The sequence below is a fragment of the Cnephaeus nilssonii genome (assembly GCF_951640355.1).
Source record: "Cnephaeus nilssonii genome assembly, chromosome: 1".
NCBI lineage: Eukaryota > Metazoa > Chordata > Mammalia > Chiroptera > Vespertilionidae > Cnephaeus > Cnephaeus nilssonii.
The window spans coordinates 90,724,955-90,746,623 of NC_137072.1; the positions used below are offsets into that span (position 1 = coordinate 90,724,955).

General features: G+C 43.1%; 1 protein-coding gene across 1 annotated transcript in view; it reads left to right on the plus strand.

Annotated features, from left to right (window-relative positions):
- Positions 1-1,420: 1,420 nt before the first annotated feature.
- KCTD8 (potassium channel tetramerization domain containing 8) overlaps positions 1,421-21,669 on the plus strand; it is a 214,579-nt gene continuing 194,330 nt past the window's right edge. The window contains exon 1 of the mRNA XM_079777392.1: positions 1,421-2,480. Coding sequence (XP_079633518.1) covers positions 1,514-2,480 — 967 coding nt within the window. The 5' untranslated portion in view covers positions 1,421-1,513. The remainder of the gene's footprint in view (positions 2,481-21,669) is intronic.

The window sequence follows — 21,669 nt, forward strand, 5'->3', positions numbered from 1 at the left end:
TTTATGAACACAAAAGGATGGATAGCATGTTCAATTCTCCCTCACCATAAAGAAGATTCTCATTTGCATTTTTATCATCACTCTTTATGACAAATAATGCTGATCTTGCAGATTGTACTTGTGCTATATACAATGGAAATTAAGGTGAGCTTAAATGCAGATTATTTTTATTTGTGACCCAAGCCTTGGAGTTAAAAGACCAATAAAACATAAGCCATTTCTCTTGCTCTAGTTGAAAGGGAAATGGAGAGATTAATGAAGAGATGATCAGGATTGGAAACTAGGAACAAACAGAGCTGTTTCCTCCTGGCTCTGTCCCCGCCTCCACACACGTTTATTAAGCATCTCCTATGAATCAAATACTGAGACGATGAAAGAAGAAAACAATCATGTTACACAGAATCCTTTATTCGTCTTGGGAACTGAAGTCAGATTGTAGTTTTAAAAATTCTTCAACTGCATGTAGCTCATGCAGTTAAATAGTTAATCATGACATTTGGTTGTAACAGACCTTCCGACATTTCTCCCTGCACTTTAAAGCATCTATGGTAAAACCATTATAAGGGATTAACCCCCACTTAGTCTTTCTGCAGTCACTGCTCTCAGGTCCACATAGTAAATAAAGATTAGAAGATTGGCATTTTTTTGTTATAATTCACCCTCCTCCCCTCTCCACTCCATTTTCCACTTTAATGCAAGAGTGAAACAAAACAAAACAACAACAGCAACAAAAAACTAGTTTTACGGGGTGAATGGGGCGAGGGAGGTAAGGAAGGGAGAGAAGGAGGGAGCAGGGAAGAACAGACAGATGTGCGGAAGCAGGGAATAAAATGCAGAGTTGCTGTCCTTTTCGCATTTGTTTTTGGAGGTTCCCTGCCCACTAATCCCGGCTCCCAGCCAAGTAGCTTCTCCTCCCGGCTCGGCCCCCGGCTGCGCCCCCTAGCGGCGGAGCCCGGCAGCCTGCGGCTGGCGCTTATCTCTTTAAATGACAGCTGTGGCTCGGGTCCCAGTTCTGGGCTTGACGTCAGCGCCGCCTCCCCGGCGGAGAGGAGTAGTTAGCGCCGCGGTCCGCGCTAGGCACTCGCGGCTCGCTCGCCAGCCGCCGGGGCGGCGAGTTCTCTTCGCTCCGACCCCTCCTCCCGCCCTCCCCGCGGGGAGGCGAGCGGCCGCGCCAGAGCCTCTTGCAAGTCTCTCGCACACTTCCCCGCCGTCGCCCCAAAGGAGCGGCTGCTCCTCCCAGCGCCTCCGCCGCCGCCACCGCCACCGCCGCCGTTCCCGCTGAGCTCCTCTCCTGCGCTTCGCTCCCCCGATGGAGCCCGAGCGCCGCGGCCGCCGCCGCTGCCCCGAGCCCTGAACCGGGCCGCCCCGGCCGGAGGAACGTGCCGTCCGGCCCGAGGGCGCACCGAGCGCGCGCGCCAAGGCCGGGGGGCGCCCCCCGGGGGTGCAGGGCACGGGCTTCGGGATCGAGAAAGTGCGGCTCTCCCTGGTCCCTCGGTCGGAGGCGGGGCGGACCATGGCTTTGAAGGACACGGGCAGCGTGGGCACCACCATCCTGCCCATTAGCGAGATGGTCTCCTCGTCCGCGTCGCCCGGTGCGTCGGCGGCAGCGGCGGCGGCGGCGGCCCCGGGGTCCTGCGCGCCCTCGCCCTTCCCCGAGGTGGTGGAGCTGAACGTGGGCGGTCAGGTCTATGTGACCAAGCACTCGACGCTGCTCAGCGTCCCGGACAGCACCCTGGCCACGATGTTCTCGCCCTCCAGCCCCCGGGGCGGCGCGCGGCGCCGGGGCGAGCTGCCCAGGGACAGCCGGGCGCGCTTCTTCATCGACCGGGACGGCTTCCTCTTCAGGTACGTGCTGGACTACCTGCGGGACAAGCAGCTCGCGCTCCCCGAGCACTTTCCCGAGAAGGAGCGCCTCCTCCGCGAGGCCGAGTACTTCCAGCTCACCGACCTGGTCAAGCTGCTGGCGCCCAAGGTCACCAAGCAGAACTCGCTCAACGACGAGGGCTGCCAGAGCGACCTGGAGGACAACCTCTCGCAGGGCAGCAGCGACGCGCTCCTCCTGCGGGGAGCGGCGGCCGCGCCCTCGGGCCCCGGAGCGCACGGCGGCGGCGGCGGCGGCGCGCCGGACAAGCGCTCGGGCTTCCTGACGCTCGGCTACCGCGGCTCCTACACCACCGTGCGGGACAACCAGGCGGACGCCAAATTCCGGCGGGTTGCGCGCATCATGGTGTGCGGGCGCATCGCGCTGGCCAAGGAGGTCTTTGGAGACACGCTCAACGAGAGCCGCGACCCCGACCGACCTCCCGAGAAGTACACGTCCCGCTTCTACCTCAAGTTCACCTACTTGGAGCAGGCGTTCGATCGGCTGTCCGAGGCCGGCTTCCACATGGTGGCGTGTAACTCCTCGGGCACCGCCGCCTTCGTCAACCAGTACCGCGACGACAAGATCTGGAGCAGCTACACCGAGTACATCTTCTTCCGTAAGTTCGCAGGGTTCGCATTTCCTGTCTCCCCCCCCCCCCGCCCCCAACCCGGACGGACGGGGCGTCTCGGAGGGAGCTGGTTAATTTAATGAGCGCGGGGGGCTCTCCCTGCGCGCCCCCGCCACGGGCTGTGCGCTTTCTCCTCCCGCGATCTCCACTTTGTCCCTTCGGAGCGCGTAGTTCCTACGCAGTCCTCGGTCTTAACTTTATTGATTTTTGTCCCTCTCCTCCACCTGCACCCGGCAGCCCCCGGCTCCCTTCTACTGCGGAGGGCTGGGAGGAGGCCTGGGAGACCTGGCTGGGCACAGGGGTTCTCCTTTTTCTCTCGGCGTCTGCGGGAGTCCTGGGGATCAATTTATGGGCGTCTGTGTTCCCTCTCCTCCGGAGGGCAGGGTAGCTTGGAGGCGCCGCCGCGCACCCCCGGGAGTACCTCCTGTTGGTACTGGTCTAGGCGCACGAGCGTCCAATTAGGGGTGGTCTCCGAAGGAGGCATCCTGAGAAGTGGTGACTGTGCCTCCAGAGCCCCCCAGGGGGCGGGGGCGTGGGCGGCTGGTGGGAAAGAGGTCTCTCCATCGACCCGGAGAAACCTCAGATTTTCCCCGCGCCACTTGTCATCTGTAATTGCTGGGTGTTTTGGACAGCGGAAGGTGGAGGGAACCAAGGAGTGTGCATGTCTGAGTGCTGTTGTCAGGGTTGGAGAGTGCGTGTGCACGCATCTGTGTGTGTGTGTGTGTGTGTGTGTGTGTGTGTGTGTGTGTGTGTGAGAGAGAGAGAGAGAGAGAGAGAGAGAGAGAGAGAGAGAGAGAGAGAGATTGATTTCCTTCTGGACATCTCAAATGCAAAGGGGGTGGGGAGTTTCAGTCTACTTCTCCAGGGGGAATAAATCCTGGGATATTGTGAAATGAGGGAATGAGGGAGAGGATTTGGAAAGCATTTGGCATGATACTTTGTGCAGTGCCCTTCAGGAGGGGGCCCTGTGGATCAAGTTCAAGAACTCCACCGGATATCCCTGGGGCTTGGGGGATGGGGAGGCGGGGCAGGCCCAATTCTCAGTGACATTTAGACAGTGAGGAGGGCCACAACTAGAGAGCTGTTTGGGGAAATGAAAAGCCAGCTGGGATGGCAGCAGGAACATCATTTGGCAAACGGTGTTTCTTTGGCAAGACACAAGAAGCTTTGGAATGTGCCTATACTACCTATACTACGGGGGAGAGCACCATTGGCCCTCTATGATAGAAACAAACCAGTGTTAATTGTATTTATTTACTTTGGTAATTTACTCACTGTTTGGGGATTAGACAATTTTTTGCACTTTAGTTTGACTGGAGGAGTGGGAAGTCTCCTTGCACAGGCACAAGCTTGTTTGGAAGGTGCTCATTGAATATTCTAGTAACCTTTGAGGTAGTGTGATAAAACACAGCAGGCTCAGTCTTAGAGTTAGATTGTCTTTTTAAACAGAGTGGATTTTCCGAGAAAACAAAGCATTTCAACAGAGAAGCAAAGAAAGTGTCCACTGAAGTGGTGGATAAAAATCTAATTGTCTTAATTATATCAAAGTGCTATTACAAGTTGCACAATAAAAAGAGAAAAGCCACCCAAAGGAAGGTCTTTTTTTATTTGCAAATATATAATATCTCTTCACTATATATTAAGTAGTTAAACTATTTAGCAGTATTCTTTACATCTTATCCCTTATTAGCATTTGAGATTTTAAACATTTATCATTTCAACATGGATATATTTTCAAGCATTTCAGAAGATGAGATGAAATGAACTTTTGACTCTCGTGGTTAGTGATTTTTGTTAGAGCAGATATAAGCATATGTTCTGCAGTTAAGTTTCTTGCATTTTGGAATCTTTCATAGATTTGGTCTTTTTGCCCTAGAATATCGTGGACTTAAACATGTTCATTAGTTAGATGATAAAGAGATAATAACAGGTTATCTCTACATTATAAAAAAATGTCCTTAAAATATTATATTGAAGTTGGAAACTCAGCCAATTTAACTAATAAGTTAATTTGAGAGAGATATTTGGAATTCAGAATATTTCACTCCTGGGGCTAGAAGAAGTGTTAACAAAATAAATAGTCATATTATGAATAACCTTTTGCAGAGTATTCACATAACTAATGAGCTCTGAGATTCATTCATAAAAATCCCAGAAAGGAAGCAACCCCAAACTTTCCTCATTAATTACCCTGTGGGGGAAAATTTCAGATTAAATATTGCTCTTTTGAAGTGTTATTCCAGTCATTGGCCAGCCTAATTTAGTTGTCATTTTAAATTTATTATGTAAAGTTGATATTGAATACTATTATACATACACTTATTTTATGTTTTATATAGCTTGCAGCATATTTTCACAAGTTATTTTGGATGGGATTCCTTTTAAAATTGGAAATGAAAATACACTGTAAAATATTTGTATTTCCATCTTATTCAGTTTAGGTAATGGTGCAAGTATATAGCATATAATTACCTTGTTTAGCGGTCTTTATTTAAAATGAATATCAGTATTTCTCATTAAAAACAAAATTATTGGATGAAATTGTTTGTTCACTATGTTTCAAATGCAGAAGAGGGCCTTACCTTTTATTTTTCCTTTTGACACAGTACTTTCAACAAATATTTGTTTAGTGTGTAACATACATCAGTCATGTTAACATACTTTTAAATTCAGGCTGCACATGAACTTAGTTTGAAGCTTTGCTAAAACTACAGAATTGTAGTTTATACACTCGAATGCCAATTTCAGCTCCTCACCTACCTCCTTTTGCCCCTGTATAAATAGGAAGAGAGTGGCATATGGCTCAGTAATTGCAACACTTGCTATTTGCCAAATGTGTGCTATTGGTTAAATTATTTAATTGTTCAATGTCTCAGTTTCCTCACCACTCTAATCCTATATAATAAAAGGCTAATATGCAAATTGACTGAACAGCAGAACGACCAGTCGCTATGCCATGCACTGAACACCAGGGGGCAGACACTCAATGCAGGAGCTGCCCCCTGGTGGTCAGTGTGCTCTCACAGCGGGAGCTCTGCTCAGCCAGAAGCCGGGGAGCCCAGCGGGGTGGCAGGAGCCTCTCCCGCCTCTGAGGCAACACTAAGGAGTGGTGGTCAGGGAGGCGGTAAGGAGGGAGCGAGGGCTCTCGGACTGTGAGAGGGATGTCTGAGTGCCAGCTATCCCCCAAGGGGTCCCAGACTGCGAGGAGGCACAGACCAGGCTGAGGGACCTCCCCGAGTGCATGGATTTTCGTGCACTGGGCCTCTAGTATAATTATAGTACCAATTTAATAGGATTTGAGAATAAACATAAAGTGCTTAGAACAGTGCTTGACCTGTAATAAAAGTTTACAAAGGTTAGCTGTTAACAATTATAAGTAATAGAGTACAGATTTTATTATTCTTGTTAATGTTAAATTTTAATTTTGCTTTATAGTAAGTATAATTTATTAAATTTTAAAGTTAATTGGAGAATTATTTTGCAATTAAATGATAGCATAATAAACTTTCAGAAATTTGAAACAACCAATTTAATAACCAACTTCTTTCCTGGAACTTGAAATTTTCAGGCCAAGTTCAAGTCACCTAGCTTTGCGAATCATACTCCAGTTAGTTTCTTTGGATTAACTCCAACAGAAGCCTTTTCTGATTCGGCGCCAAGAAGTGTTTTAACGCTGTCCGCTAGGACTTGAAATTTTGGCAGTATTTTCTGCCTGTATCCAAGTCATTGGGTTGTAATGCTAAAGGTTATATACAGAACATTAAACATTGAACACCAGCTTCATTTAGCTACATGGACACTCTTATCTATTCTCAGTCATAACTCATTATTTTATCAATTCATTTAGACTCTGCAACATGTACTAGTACTATTGCATTTCATATTACTCTTTTAATAATTAAGATGGATTTCTCTTTCTTGAAGAAAAATAGTGATTTATTGGGCTTTCTTTTTTGAGGGGGTGTCTGTTATGTGTATTTCTGGCTGTTTTTCACAATATCTGCTTGAAATGTGATACACAGACCAACATATTTAAAACTAGCATTATATATGTCCTTCATTTCTCCTAATCAGTGAGTTTACCGTATTACTGATTTATTGATCTTCTGTTACAGTGTTTTGAGTTTTGCGCTCCATATGTTGACGGACTAACGTGGTGTCAAAGTACACCCTTCTCTAGGGTTTCTCTGTATATCTATTTTTGTTGTGCTGTATGAGAGTACCAGATCTAGGAATTAATGCTATTGTGGAACTGGGATGTGAAGTCTAATTCGTCTTACTAGATTTTTATTAAAAAAAAATTAGCACTAACCAGTTTGGCTTAGTGGATAAAGCATCGGCCCGCATACTGAAGGGTCCTGGGTTTGATTCCAGTCAAGGGCATGTACCTTGGTTGCGGGTGCATCCCCAGTGGGGGATGTGCAGGAGGCAGCTGATCAATGTTTCTCTCTCATTGATGTTTCTAACTCTATCCATCTCCCTTCCTCTCTGTAAAAAATCAATAAAATATATTTAAAAAATTTTAATTTTTTAAAAAATCTTTATTGTTGAAAGTATTACATATGTCCTCCCTTCCCCCCATTGACCTCTTGTAGCCCACCCACATCCTTTGCCCATTTTTTTATTGGATTGTTTGTCTTCCTTTGGTTAAGTGTTCCCTATATATTTTGAAAATTAACCCCTTAGCAGGTGAATTAATGGCAAATATGTTTTCTCATGCTGTGGGCTTTCTTTTCATTTTGTTATACAGAAGCTTTTTATTTTGATGCAGTCCCATTTGTTTATCTTCTCCTTAGTTTCCTTTGCCCTAGGAGATGTATCTGTAATTGCTACAAGAGATATCTTAGGTTTTGCTACCTATGGTTTCTTCAGTGTATGAAAGATGGGAAAATGCTTAGTGCTAAGAAAACTGGAAAAACACATACAGGACAGTGAAATTGAACCCCTATCTCACACGACACACAAAAATTAACTCAAAATGGATCTAAGGTTTAAAACATAATACCTAATACCATACAACTCCTAGGAGAAAACTTAGAGAAGTTCATCAATATTGATCTTGGCATACTTTTTTTGAACATAATACAAAAAGTACACTCACACACAAAAAAAAATCATCAAATGGGACTACATAAAACTCAAAAGCTTTTACATAGCAAAAGAAACAATTAATAAAATGAAAAGACAATTTACAGAATGGGAGAAAATTTTTACTAACCATATATCAAGTAAGGGGTAATATCCAAAATATAAAGAATTCAGTCAACTTAATAACAAAAAATAAATAATCCAATTAAAATGGGAAGAACTAAATAGACATTTTTTTTTCTAAAGAAGACATCAAAATGGCCAGTAGGCACATGAAAAATGCTCAACATCACTAATCATCAGGGAAATGCAAATCAAGACCACAGTGAGATATCATCAAGAGGACAAGAGGCAACAGGTGTTGGCAAGGACGTGGTGAAAAGGGAACCCTTAAATATTGTTGGTGGAAATGTAAACTGGCCAACCACTATGAAAAATTATAACACAGAATGACCATATGATCCAGCAACTCCACTTCTGGGTATACACCCAACAGAAATGAAAACAGAATTTCAATGAGATATAAGCACTCTCCATCACCTTATCATAGTATTATTCACAGTAGTCAAGAAAACATGCCAAATGTCAGTCAACAGATGAATGAGTAAAAAATGTGGTACATATACACAATGGAATATTATTCAGCCATGAAAAAAGAGGACATCCTGACATTTGCAACAATATGAATGGACCTTGAGCATATCATATTAAGTGAGATAAGTCAGACACAGAGAAGTACTGTATGATATCACTTATATGTGGAATCTACAAATGTTAAATCTGTAAAGAGCAGAGAGTAAAGAGCAGTGGTTGGGGGAGGGAAATAAGAGTAATGGTGTTTAAGGGCACAAGCTTGTAACAAGAAGTTATAAGCCATAGAGATCTAAACACAGTATGATGGATATAGACAATAATATCTATACTAATAAAAGGGTAATATTCTAATTAGACCCGGTCTACCAGCCATCTTCTGGATGTTCAACTTCCTTCCGGACAAAGCCATGGTGGTGGGGGCCGAGGCAGAGGCCGTTAGGGGTGATCGGGCTGGCAGGGGAGAACAGGTAGGGTTGAAATCAGGCTGATAGGGGAGGGTAGTTGGAGGTGAGATCAGGTCGGCAGGGGCGGGCAGTTGGGGGCGACCAGGCTGGCAGGGGAGGGCAGTTGGGGGCAACCAGGCTGGCAGGGGGGGAGCTGTTGGGGGCTACCAGGCCGGCAGGAGAGGGCAATTGGGGGCATTAGGCAGGCAGGCAGGTGAGTGGCTAGGAGCCAGTGATCCTGGATTGTGAGAGGGATATCTGAAGGCAGTTGGACATCCCCCGAGGGATCCCAGATTGGAGAGGGACAAATTAGTATGCATTCAGAGATCATAATAATCTGGCCACTCAGTGTATATCCTTATGCATTATTGCAAAATATATATTCTGTTTTAACTTTTATATATTTTTAATTTACATACATATGTCTGCCATTAAGAACTTTCTTTTTAAGATCCTTTCCTTTTTATGTGCCCTTCTAAGTGATTGTTACTGAAATGTACTTCCTGGTGTGTACTTTCCCTAACTAACCTCTACCTCCACTGATGATCCACATTTAGATTTCTTCCACCTGTCATGGCCAAGCCTACCGTGGACCTGTGTGAGAACTTTTTAAATACACATCTAGGAGGGGAATTAGTGGGCCACTGGGGATGCACTTGGTTAAGGACTGTCAGATTGCTCTCCAAATGAGTACACCAGTCTTCACTTCTAAGAATAGCACATGAGAATGTCATTATCTCCACTTCCCTGCCAACTTGTCAAAATTCAGTTTCTAATTGTTGCAAAAATAGAAGAAAAGTGGTAGTTCATTGTTGTTTTCAATTTCATCTCTCTAATTACTAATGATGGAAAGGTAATTTTTAGCTCACCAGTCTCTGTAGATTAGAAAGATTTTGAGTAAGCAGGTCAAGAGGATCCTCTATGGTGTAATCTTAGGCTACCTTCTTTTCCTATTCAAATTTCAACGGCAGCAACAGCATCACAAACACATGCTCCTGCGTAAAATGATGAAATTACTCTTCATGCAAATGAATGTTTATTATCCTTCTTCTCAAAGGGGACACCCCCGAGTCTCATCGGCCCTGCCTCCATCTGTGGGTGATGTACATACAGTATTTTGTATGAGGTATGAAGGTGATTCCTTATGGAATGGTCTCTTATGAATTAATATTTTAATATATGTCACTTGCCCTCAATGCAGTCAATAAACAAATCTGACAGGAGCAGGATGACTTCAGTGAAAGCTTGTGGTCCAAGAAGGGGAGAATGGAACCCACACAGCATCGCAGGTCTTGCAGCAAATTCTGCTGTGCAGGCCTGTCAGAGACTCCCTTTCCTGCCAAGACAATAAGTGCCTTGTCAAGCCTATCTGGCAGCACCTGGTTTTGCTACGGAGCACAACTCCCTTGCCTGTTGTCCTCCATGGTCCCTTCCTTTGCCTTCTGGGAGATTCTTACCTGTCAGTGGTCTTCCCTGGCCACGCCTGAGGCAGGCATTTGGGCGGGGCACCCTCTTCGCAGCTGCACAGATTCCCCAGCTCACTTCCTGACTGTGCAGGCTCAGCGGCCTGCAGGCCTGCAGGTGGCTTTAAGGATTAAATAGCTTATGCTATTGATGGCCAGTTTTGCAGTTTCTGGCAAAATTGTAGTGGACTTTTGGTCAGTTTCATGAGTGAATTAAGAGCGAAAATATCTCCTCTAATGTAATTTTTATACCTGAAAGCTATTTTGTGGCCTCTCTGAGTCACTCATTTCCCCTCTCAAATGAAAGGTTTAGGAGTGTGGTGCCAGCTTTGTCAGCGGGCGGTCTGCTGTGTGAAAGAGTTGTACCTCCTGCTAAGGCCGCACTTTTGTGGTTATATTTAGTTACTGCTGTTTTTTTTTTAACTTAAATTTCTGTATTGTGAACATTTTAAACATCATTGAAAAAAGACAATTGTCCAAAAAAAACCAACTCCCATATATTCATCTCCTAGATTCAACAGTAATAAAAATATAACTGTATCTCTGATGTTCTTTTTTTTGCTAAAGCATTTTAAAGCAACTCCAAAATATTATGTTATTTCAAATCTACGTACCTTGGTATAAACAAAGAATGGGTATTTTTTATATCAACACTATTCCATTATTAACTTTAACTAGATGCATAATGATTTTGGCAATATCTGATATGTAATCCATAATCATATTTCTTAGATTGCCTCAAAAGTATTTTTTATAGTTGTTTCTTTTTTTAAAGTCGGGATTGTACATTTTATTTTTATGTGCCTGTGTCTTAATTAATATAGGATAGCTCCTCCTCTATCTTTTCCTCTGTCCATCTCTATCTCTATCTCTATCTCTATCTTTTTATCTCTATCTCTACCTCTATCTCTCTGTCTCTGTCTCTATCTCTGTCGCTGCCTCTCTCTGTCTCTTCACATGTAACACCATCAGTTTGTTTCTAGAAACAGGGTCTGTTGACCTGATTAATGCCCCATGTTCTGTATGTAGCTGCATGCTTTCTCTGTCCCTATATTATCTGTAAGTGAATATTAAATTGAGCATATTTAACTCAGCTTCTTTTACTTCTCTGGGGGGGAGGGCAAGGTGATTCATGGTGATTCTGTGTGCTCCATTAATATTTCAACTCACAGGTGATCATTCCACAAGTATCATGTGAATAGTGTCAGTCTGACTCCCACCAAACATTTATCTAGTAGTTTTACCATTGATGACCATTATCTGATGCAAATATTACATTAGGGACTGCAAAATTATGACTTTTCTAACTTTGTCATTTCTTCTACATTTGGTAGGTGGAATCTCATAATGAACTTTTCTCAAAAACTACTAAAATATAGTTCATAGAGGAAAGGCAGGGAAAATGCATAATTCTTATTTCTTGTCATTTTTCATAGTAAGGAATTGGTTCTCTAATAACTTCCAATGATATGCAGTGAATTGTAGCTGTTGCTATGTTATTTCGGTGCTTCCCCCCCCTTTTCTGTTTTAGTAGTTACCCTTGCTCCCCTTGTCTCTCTCTCTCTCTCTCTCTCTCTCTCTCTCTCTCTCTATCTCTATCTCTCTCTCTCTCTCTCGTAGTTGTGAAATCATGGATATTTTACATATTTGAGCATTTCAGTCAATGGTATTTTGGATGCTCAAGCAGTTCCGTCTTTGACCAGCGAGAAACTCTGTGCTCTTTTGACACAGCCCATTAAGTCCTTGGAACATTACTTGCTGTTATGTAGCCACAACCTTTAACTACTTGGGTTGGTGGTATAGAAATAGCTCCCTAAACGTCCAAATTACAGGACTCTCCTTCACCTTCTCTTACGGGCTTCAGGCGAAGGGATTAAAGAGCACCTCATTTGCAAGACCTGTGTCTTCTTCTGCCTCTTTTGGTGGGCTTGCTAAGTGGGTCTTTCTCCCTGATGAGACTTTGCTGAAAGAGGCAGGAGCAAACACCACACACTAATATTCTGAAATCCCCTGGCATTGTATTTCATGCTATAGCTATAGCTGGCACGTGTCTACCTTGTAAAGTACAACAGATCATCATGTGATCCAGTGGTCACCGTCACATAATAGTTGTTGCCAGTTTCCCCACCTGTAGCATTGTTATCCTGTGGCCAACCACCTGACTGCCTCCCTGCTACATTAAACCCCCAGCATCCTTCAGCCTTTGTTATTGCAAAACGGGGCCATCGTCCCGAGTCCAGGTTATATTTCCTAGCCGCATGAAGACCAAATGCACTCTAGTTAGTTTAAGTTGAAGGGATTTATTAAGGATATGCATATCTTACAGAATCAAAGGAAGGATTAAAGAAAAAGACTCTAGAGGCTGAGCTCAGAAGACTTCCCTGGAGAACTGCCCCTGAGGAGCTGCTGCCTTTGCCACCGTCAGGGAACCGAGAATAAAGAATCTGCCGGCACAGCCACAGGCCACATCTCCCCAGCACCATGCCCCGTGCCCAGCCTCCCCTGAATGAATGACGTCTGTGGGAGGACTACTCAGTGGTGGAACATGGATCACACTCAGGAGTCCATCTCAATGGAAATAGGAAATTATTTTCAGCTATCTAGTCTCATCATGCCCAATCACTGTAGCCTGTACACTCTGTGTCTCATTAGCATTTGAGAAGAACACCTGAAAGATGATCATTTTTATTAAAAATACCTGCAAATATTTTAATATTCACACACATCTCATTTTCGCAAAGACATCATTGCACAACTCCCTTTATGGGCATTCCTTTATATACTAATCTATAGCAATAAAAGGGTAATATGCTAATTAGACCGGATGTCCTTCCTGGCGTCCTTCTGGATGAAGCCAGGGCTGGAGGGAAGCTGGTGCCAGCAGCTGGGAGAAGGAAGGCCTACTCTTGCACACATTTTGTGCATCAGACCTCTAGTGTATGCATAATAGAAATGAGACTAGTAATTTTAATCTCATCATTTCAGTGCAAGTTATCACTGAGGAAAAAGTATAGAACGTAGGATCACAGCTTGGAAATAAAAAATACCTGAGGAATAGTATTTTTATATTGTAGAAGAATGTCATTCTAAAAGCTAGAGTCTAGGATAAATGAATGTGTGCTACATTGTTGACTATAGTTGTAGTAATGCTATAGTGTATATGGATTCTGGCAAACGTTAGAGAAAATTAGAGGATTTTGGTAAACCATTTGCTTCTGTCACTTTATAGTTATTGCTTCCACAAAAATCACTCGAGTACTTTGAGGCTATTTCCCATCTCTCACCTGAAGAATGATCTGAGCATAAACGAGATGATACTTGCCAGGTGTTTTTAGCACTTCAGTTGAATCGTGTGGTGTAAATTGAACTAGTAGTAACAACACATAGATTGTTTGGAGGTAGGATCTGAGGAAGAAGCTGGCTAAGGAACTTTCTCATTTTCTTGTAAGAGGTAAGATACAAGCCGAGGTTCTTCCCCAGCAATTTTCCAGGTGAATAACTTGCCTGGCAATTAAACGTGAATTTACGTTTGTGAAGTGTGAGATGTAGAGCAGATGTAGGAAAATCACAGGCAACACTAATAATGCCTGCAGTCCCACAGGAACTCAGGAATGGCAGCAATTACTGGTGACTTTAACTTCCCAGAGAAATTCACTGTGAAACCTGACGCAGATGTTTTGGCCAGACGAGTTACGGGGATAATTTCACAATAGCTCTGCTCTCCCCTTCCTGTGGCGTGAAGTCTTGCACTGTATCTGACACTCAGTTACCATTCCTTGATGGAAGTCGTGAAGGATGGTACGTGCTAGTTGGTTTTTAGAATTTGAAACTCATGTTTCTTCAGTTAGAGAGGACGATGTTTTAAAATTGTATTTACTCCCCGTGTCTTACTCAGTGAAGCCTCCCTCACACTGTGTCTGGCACCAAATTGTCACTTGGCACAAGTTTATTGATTTAATTAGGGAAGCTGTGTGATGGATGAGTAGAGACATATGACTGGGCTTAAGGAGGAGGGCTCCGGAGTAAACCAGGGCTACCTTCAGATCATAACCCTTTTGGTTCATACTTGTCTGACTAGGGGTAAGTCATTTATCATCTGCAAACCTTGGCTTCCTCCTTTGTAAACTTATTGGAATGATAGTACATATTTCAGAAGGTGCTCTGAGGATTAAATCATAGGATGCATATGAAATACTTGGCCCAGCAACGTATTCCAAGTCCAGGTTTTCTAAAGTTAACTATTACCTATTCATAAAGAACAATGGCAATACAGAGGAGGTGTTTCGTGCCTGCACTAAATGGAGGGTTCAGGGAAGGCATTGGGGAAAAGGTGACATTGCAAATTATGGCCAGAACGGTGGGCATCCCAGATCAGTGCTTGGGAGCTTTGCCAGGCACGGCTTGTTAGAGGCTAGTTTGGTTTGGCTGGATTCCAGAGACTGTGTTGGGGGGAAAAATCTGGAAATGTAGGCTGAGGAAAGCTGATGCAATACATTTTATATCAGGGAAAGGGTTTTGAACCTGAAAGTGACATGATCAAATATGCTTATTCAGGAAGGAAAGATGGCAGCAGAGTGACACAGGGAGCTGGGGAAACCGAAGTTACTTGGTCAGTTGGTGGTTATTGGAAAGGCTCAGGCCAAAGGTGAGCCACTGTGCTCTAGTAGTGATAGGGAGAAAGAGATGGATTCTAGAGCTACGTCGGTGGTATAATCCATTAAACTCTGGGAGAAAGGAGTTAAACTGTCTGGCAACTATGATTCATTTATTCCCTTTAACAGAATGATACCTTGGGAGAAAGAAAAGAAGGGAGGTCCAATATCCTTGACAACTGGCTTTCTAAGTAAGTGGATGAATGCTATTTCTAGGAAGAGGAGGCCCTATCTAGTAAAGGCTTTGACCAGATGACCCTGGCTAAAGGATGGCTTACCGTAAATAAGGACAGAATCTATAAGGCTTGGCTCCCTGGAGGTTACCATGTAAGTTAGTCATTTCTCTGGGTATATAAAATGTAGAAGTTTTATAACTTAATGTATCTGTCTCTGTGAGGAGCCCCATAAAACCTCCCTTGAACTCTTCATCGATCATTCTAGGTCAGAGAGGAAATATTCTATGGGGAAAAGAAGGAACTGGAGAGCCACGTGGGATGTCGTAGACCACTCTTTGTTTCACCCTTGCCTCTATTCTTTAATTTATTAGTGGATCTTGATACCCCAATCTCTTTTTCATGGGAGTCTGCTTTGGTGTTCTGATTTTGTGTCTTAGCTCAAACTCTGTGACCTACTGGATGTGAGGGAGCGGGAGAAAGAGATATAGAGGATGACTCCAGAGTTGGTGACAGTCGTACCTGAGATGGGGCATACTGGAGGGCTTGGGCCATAAGGTCAGTGCTAAAGCTGTTCAGTGTGAGGCATCTCTGAAACTTTCAGGTGGGGATGTCTCAAATATGGTCCTGGAGACCAAATGAATCATCAGTGAGTTTGGAGAGGCAGAGGGCTGTAGTGAGGCTGCTGAATGAGTAGATAAAGAGGAGCCTGGGAATCATATTGAGAAAGGTCAATTGGACATTGGAAATATCAGAAGAGAGCAGTGGTTGTGAAATTTATGGGAAAAATAAGTTTTAAGCAGAAATAAGTGAGTTTTAAGCAAATCAGTGTAATGCTACAGAGGGTTGATCATAGATTAAGACAGAAAAAATCAATTAGTTTGACCAGTTAGGAGCTCATTAGTGATTATTGAAATGATCAAAGAAAATTATAAATTTATAATGGTGATAAATTGCATGACTGGAATATGGTCTCTGGTATGGATGCAAAAGTAGAGAGGGTAGATAATGGGATTCATCCAAGCTTGTGGATTCTTAGTGTGGCTGCTATGAGCAGAGCAAAGCTAGTTAAGGGTGCTGATAACAGAGCAGTTGATGCAGCCGGCTGCTTGTTCCAGGATGGGTAAAGAAATCGATACGCCATGCTTGTTTAAAGAACTTGTAGTAGTATCACCTGGGCTGTTGCTTAAAATTGAATATTTGTTCCCTGCTGAATTACTAGTAGAGTCTCAGGGGATAGTGCTTGAGAATATATTTTTTAAAGCAGCTTTCCAGATTAATGTTTAAGAACCTATTTAATTATAAACAAGCTAGTTCTGAGAAAAATTATGGTCTTGCTAAAATATTCAGTGAAGAAAAAAACAGAACAGAGATCTTTATGCATAGAATGCTGTTAATTATATTTAAAAAGATGCAAGTCAATGTTTATACATTAGAAAGGCTGGAAGGAAGTGCACTTAGCTATTTGAAGGATTTTAAACAACTTTTATTTATTTTTTGCCAATCTTTTAATCACAGCTTATGTTCATTTTATAATTAAAAATAAATTATAGTTATTAAAAACCAGTAGCTAATAAAGGATATATTTCTATATACTTGATTGTAGCTATGGATATAGAGAGATGTAGGATAGTGCCTTAAAAAGGATGTTTTGATAAGCATAGAAGAAAGAGAGGATAAAAGCATTTTATACCTGAATTAGGTTTAGAGGAAATGCTATCTGAGAGGAACATGGAGGAAAAGCAGAGCTTTGTGAAAAATTAATTCCATGCACTTTATAATTTTGCCAACCTCTAATACCCAAGAGACTACAGATGTTCAAATAAAATTACAGGTCACTTGTGGAGTCAGTGCACTTATGTAGTGAGGCTATCAGTCTGAAAAAAGCATGAAATCATGAATCCAGCTGTGTTGGGATAATTCCAAAGGCTATTTTAGAGAAATGGCTGAACTCTAGCATAGATTACTAGTCACGTGGGAGTATATCTTTAAAAAGCTATCCTGATAAAAATTGGGTACAGGAAGGCAGAATAGTCTGCAAGACTTAGACAAAAGAATTTGTTTTTTTGCATTAAGTTGTGTTACAGGGCTTGTTATACACAGCAAATGGCAGAGCCAATTATTATAGACTAGATTCCTTAAAGAGGGATATAAAAAGCCTATCTAATAAAAGTGTAATATGCAAATTGACCATCACTCGAACACACAAGATGGCTGCCTGCATGTGGTCAAAGATGGCTGCCCCCATGTGGACACAAGATGGCCACCACAAGATGGCCAGAAGGGGAGGGCAGTTGTGGGCGATCAGGCCAGCAGGGGAGGGCAGTTAGGGGTGACCGGGCCAGCAGGGGAGGGCAGTTGGGTGGGACTGGCCTGCAGGGGAGGGCAGTTGGGGGCGACCGGGCTGGCAAGGGAGGGCAGTTAGGGGGGACCAGTCCTGCAGGGGAGGGCAGTTAGGGGTGACCAGGCTGGCAGGGGAGGGTAGTTGGGGACAACTAGGCTTACAGGGGAGGGCAGTTGCAGGGGGGAGACCAGGGCTGCAGGGGAGGGCAGTTGGGGGAGACCAGGCCTGCAGGGTAGGGCAGTTAGGGGTGACCAGGCCGGCAGGGGTGGGCAGTTGGGGGAGACCAGGCCTGCAGGGGAGAGCATTTGGGGACAACCAGGCTTACAGGGGAGGGCAGTTGAGGGGGGGGGAACCAGGCCTGTAGGGGAGGGCAGTTGGGGGCAACCAGGACAGCAGGGGAGGGCAGTTAGGGGCAATCGGATCAGCAGGGGAGCAGTTAGGCATTGATCAGGCTGGCAGGAGAGTGGTTAGGGGGTGATCAGGCTGGCAGGCAGAAGTGGTTAGGGGTAATCAGGCAGCCAGGCAGCGAGCAGTTGGGAGCCAGCAGTTCTGAATTGTGAGAGGGATGTCTGACTGCCCATTTAGGCCTGATCCCACCAGGGACACACACACACTCACACACACACACACATACACACACACACACACACACCCGTGCACAAATTTTGTGCATCAGGCCTCTAGTGTATATATATCATACTTAACTTCAGGGAGCTTGCAATGTAGTAGGGAGAGAAAATAAATGGGATCTCTATTCTGAAGATAATGGCAAATATTAAAGACTTGGAAGCAAAGGAAAACAGAAAGGGAGTAGATTATAGTAAGAAAAGCCTTTGGGAGGTGATTACAAGAGTCTAGGCATGAGAGGGCCTTAGCTTGAACTGATGATAATGAGAATGGAAAACAGGAGATAGGCCCTAGCTAGTTTGGCTCATTGATAGAGCATCAGCCCACAGACTGAAGAGTCCCAGGTTTGATTCTGGCCAAGGGCATGTACCTTGGTTGCAGACTCGATTCCTGGCCCTGGTAGGGGTGCTTGTGGGAGGCAACCAATCAATGTGTCTCTCTCACATTGATGTTTCTCTCTCTGTCTCTTCCCTTCCCTTCCACTGTCTCTAAAAATCAATGGGAAAATATCCTCAGGTGAAGATTAACAACAACAACAACAACACACACACACAACAAACACAGAGGATGGGCATGAGAAACACTGTGAAGAAATAATCATTAGGGCTGTGAACTGTTTGAGTACAAGAGAAATAGGGAGGTGGAGTCAAAGAGGACTCCAGTGCTTCAGGCTTAGATCGAGAAAGACTCACAGGAATATGGAGGATGAGAGGAAGGACTGACGTAGGGGCAGGAGGGAAATGACAGGTCTAGTTTATTACATCAAGTTGGTCATTACAGTCACAGTCATATCCATGAGAATGTGTAATTCTCTCTTCAGAGCACATCTTCATGGAAAGATTACCAATAAACATTTTAAAGACATAGATCACCAGGGGGAGACACAAAGGTTGGGGATGAGGCACATGTTAGCTCCAAATACTTTTCTGGTCACTAACTCAGGATAACAAAGATCAATCATATGCCATAGTCACAGTTTCCCTACCTCCAAAACTGTTAATTCAAAATCTCATGAATCATAATATTCTTTCCTATCAGTATTCTTATGCTATCACTCTATATTACCACTTTCTCTCAATTCAAAAGCCTTCTTTTGTTCATTGCCCTCATTATCTGATCTAGGTTACAGGTTTGTAATGGTAGTGACTCTCCTGGAAATATCTGGAACACTCTTATTCCTCTTATTCGCTCCCTGCCCAACCTCCCACCCCCCGCCAAGCCTTTTATGGCTCTGAGTAGACCCAGCTAGCAACTTTTCCCTCCTATAACCCAATAGCTGAGAGCTGCTGGAGAAAGTCACACAATAGAACAGATCATTTCTACTAAAATTCCATGGACACCAGTCTTAAATAGACATTCACCACTGCCTTAGAATTCTCCTGTGCTTCTGTGGTAAGCTCTTCTAATCTTCACAATACAGTTTTATTATAACTTTTTTTTAACCTCCAGTTACCTCCCCTATTCCTTACCTCAGTCTCAGCAAATGTTTCTGCTTCTTTTTTTATAGAAAAAAATGGAAGCCGCTACATTCATTCATCTTCCTGCCCATTCATCTTCCTGCTGCCAAACCTACAAATCTATGCACAGCTGAGTCCATCTTATCTGCCTTCCCTTATGTTACAATAACAGAGGAACTTTTTTTTTTCTTCTCTGTCCTAGGATGCTTTTCTGCTCTATGCTCTGGGTCCCATCACTTCTATCTTATTAGAAATATTACAAGAATGCTTCTTATTTTTGTGTTTTGGCATTCAGCCTCTCTCTGAATTGCATCCTTCCCTTTAGCTTTCAAACTTGCCAGAGTCCTTTCCACTAGAAGAACAATGAAATGCCCCCTTTTCTTTATCCAATTACCCCCTTACACAGCCGAAGTTTTTGAAGGTATTCCTTATCTCTAACCAATTATCTCTTTGCACAACTGAACTTATTGAAAGAATGGCCTGTATTTTGATGTCAATATTTCCTTGTTTTCACTTTATGCTTACATCTTAGCATACTCCAGTGTGGCTTTTGGTCCTCAGCACATCTTTAAAACAGCCTCTTCACAGGTCTCCAGTGTTTTCCATCTATGCATTAAAACCAGCAGCTATCTTTATTTCCTCATTTCTTTCTACCTCTTATCAGCATTTGCCTTGTTGACTATTCTGATAGTCTTGAAACACACATTTTTTTTTGGCTTCTGTGCATGTGGCTGTTCAGCTTGTGCCTAACTGGAGGACAAAAATCTAATGTGTGATTCTCTATCCAAGCCTTGTACAAGAGCATGGACCAGTGTCAGATCAGAAGAAAGAGAAGATTTTTCTATTCATCCATTCATAAGGGGCACTTTCAGGGTTCTTAATTTTATGACACAATAATATACTTATCTCTTTGACTTTTCCTTTTGTTTCCTTTGTGGGTTTATCATTCTCTACCTAGCATTTAAATATTAGAGTTACTTGATTTGTTCTCTCTCACAGCTCACCATTCCCATGTTACTCAAAGTTCACCATCACTGATCACTTTCTTACATGTCAATAGCTCCCAAATTTAGGTCCATAACGTATACTTCTCCTTTGAGGACATACCTACCCAAATCCTACTGGAAATTTCTGTGTGAATATTATGCCCAACTTAACAAGTGCAAAATTCATAATCTTCTTCCTTCTTTTTTTCCACTCCTACCACCACCTAATTCTATTTTAGTATTGTCTCTTGCAGTAAATGGCCATCTTATAACATTCTGATACACAGACCAGAGACCTATTAATCTTCCTTGACACATCCTTTTACTTGCTTTTCTTTTAGAGTTGAAAGGAGTTGTAGGCATTTGTTCATTTAGAAGTATTTAATCTGAGTGAACCCTCTAACATTTGATTCCCAAATTTCTGTGCATAATCTCTGAACAGTTTTAGGAGAAAAGAAGGTCGCTAGTATTTATGAGATTCTCATAGGGGTCTATAATCCATATATACATATATATATACATATATATATATATATATATACACACATATATACACACATACACATACATATGCATATATATATATATATATATATATATATACATATACACAGTATATATTCAGTGTTCATAGGTCAGTGGGATTAAAAAAGCTCATATTTCTTCATCATTGTTGACTCAAATAAACAATAATCTCATGGTACATTTATTACTTACTTTTTTCCCTGGCTACCTTTCTAGTCTCCATTTGTCTTTAGAATCCTGACTTTACCTTTAGAGGGAGATGAAGTTCATTGTCTCTTGTGGACCCTTCTCTGGACCAAGAACTTTTTTTCCAGCTTACATTAACAGCAATTGGGTCACATTTTATTAAGCAGACAGGCTTGTAGACAGTCTCTGGAAACACAGCTGTGTCAGTTAATGAACTGCAAAGAAGCTCTTATTTCACTGATGTCTTGACAATTCACAGGATAATGAACAGAAGGGCTGTTACTAATGGAATATTTTGTGTTATGGGTGTTACGATTGCTTACTTCAAAAATTGCTAAAGAATAGGAAAATATGTACTCTGCTCTGTGTAATGGGTGCTCAGTGAAGACACAATATAAGGATCTCAACTTTACAATTTGGGTCAGGGGTTCTCAACTTCAGTACTGTTGACATTTTGGGTCCAATAATGCTTTGTTATGGGGGTTGAACAGTGTAAGAAGTTTAGTACTATTTCTGGCATTTACCCAATAGATACCAATAGCACACTCATCTTGTGCCCTTTTCCCAGTTGTGACAACCAAAAATGTCTCCTGATATTGCCAAATGTCTGGGGTGGTGGTGACAAAATTGCCCTAGTTG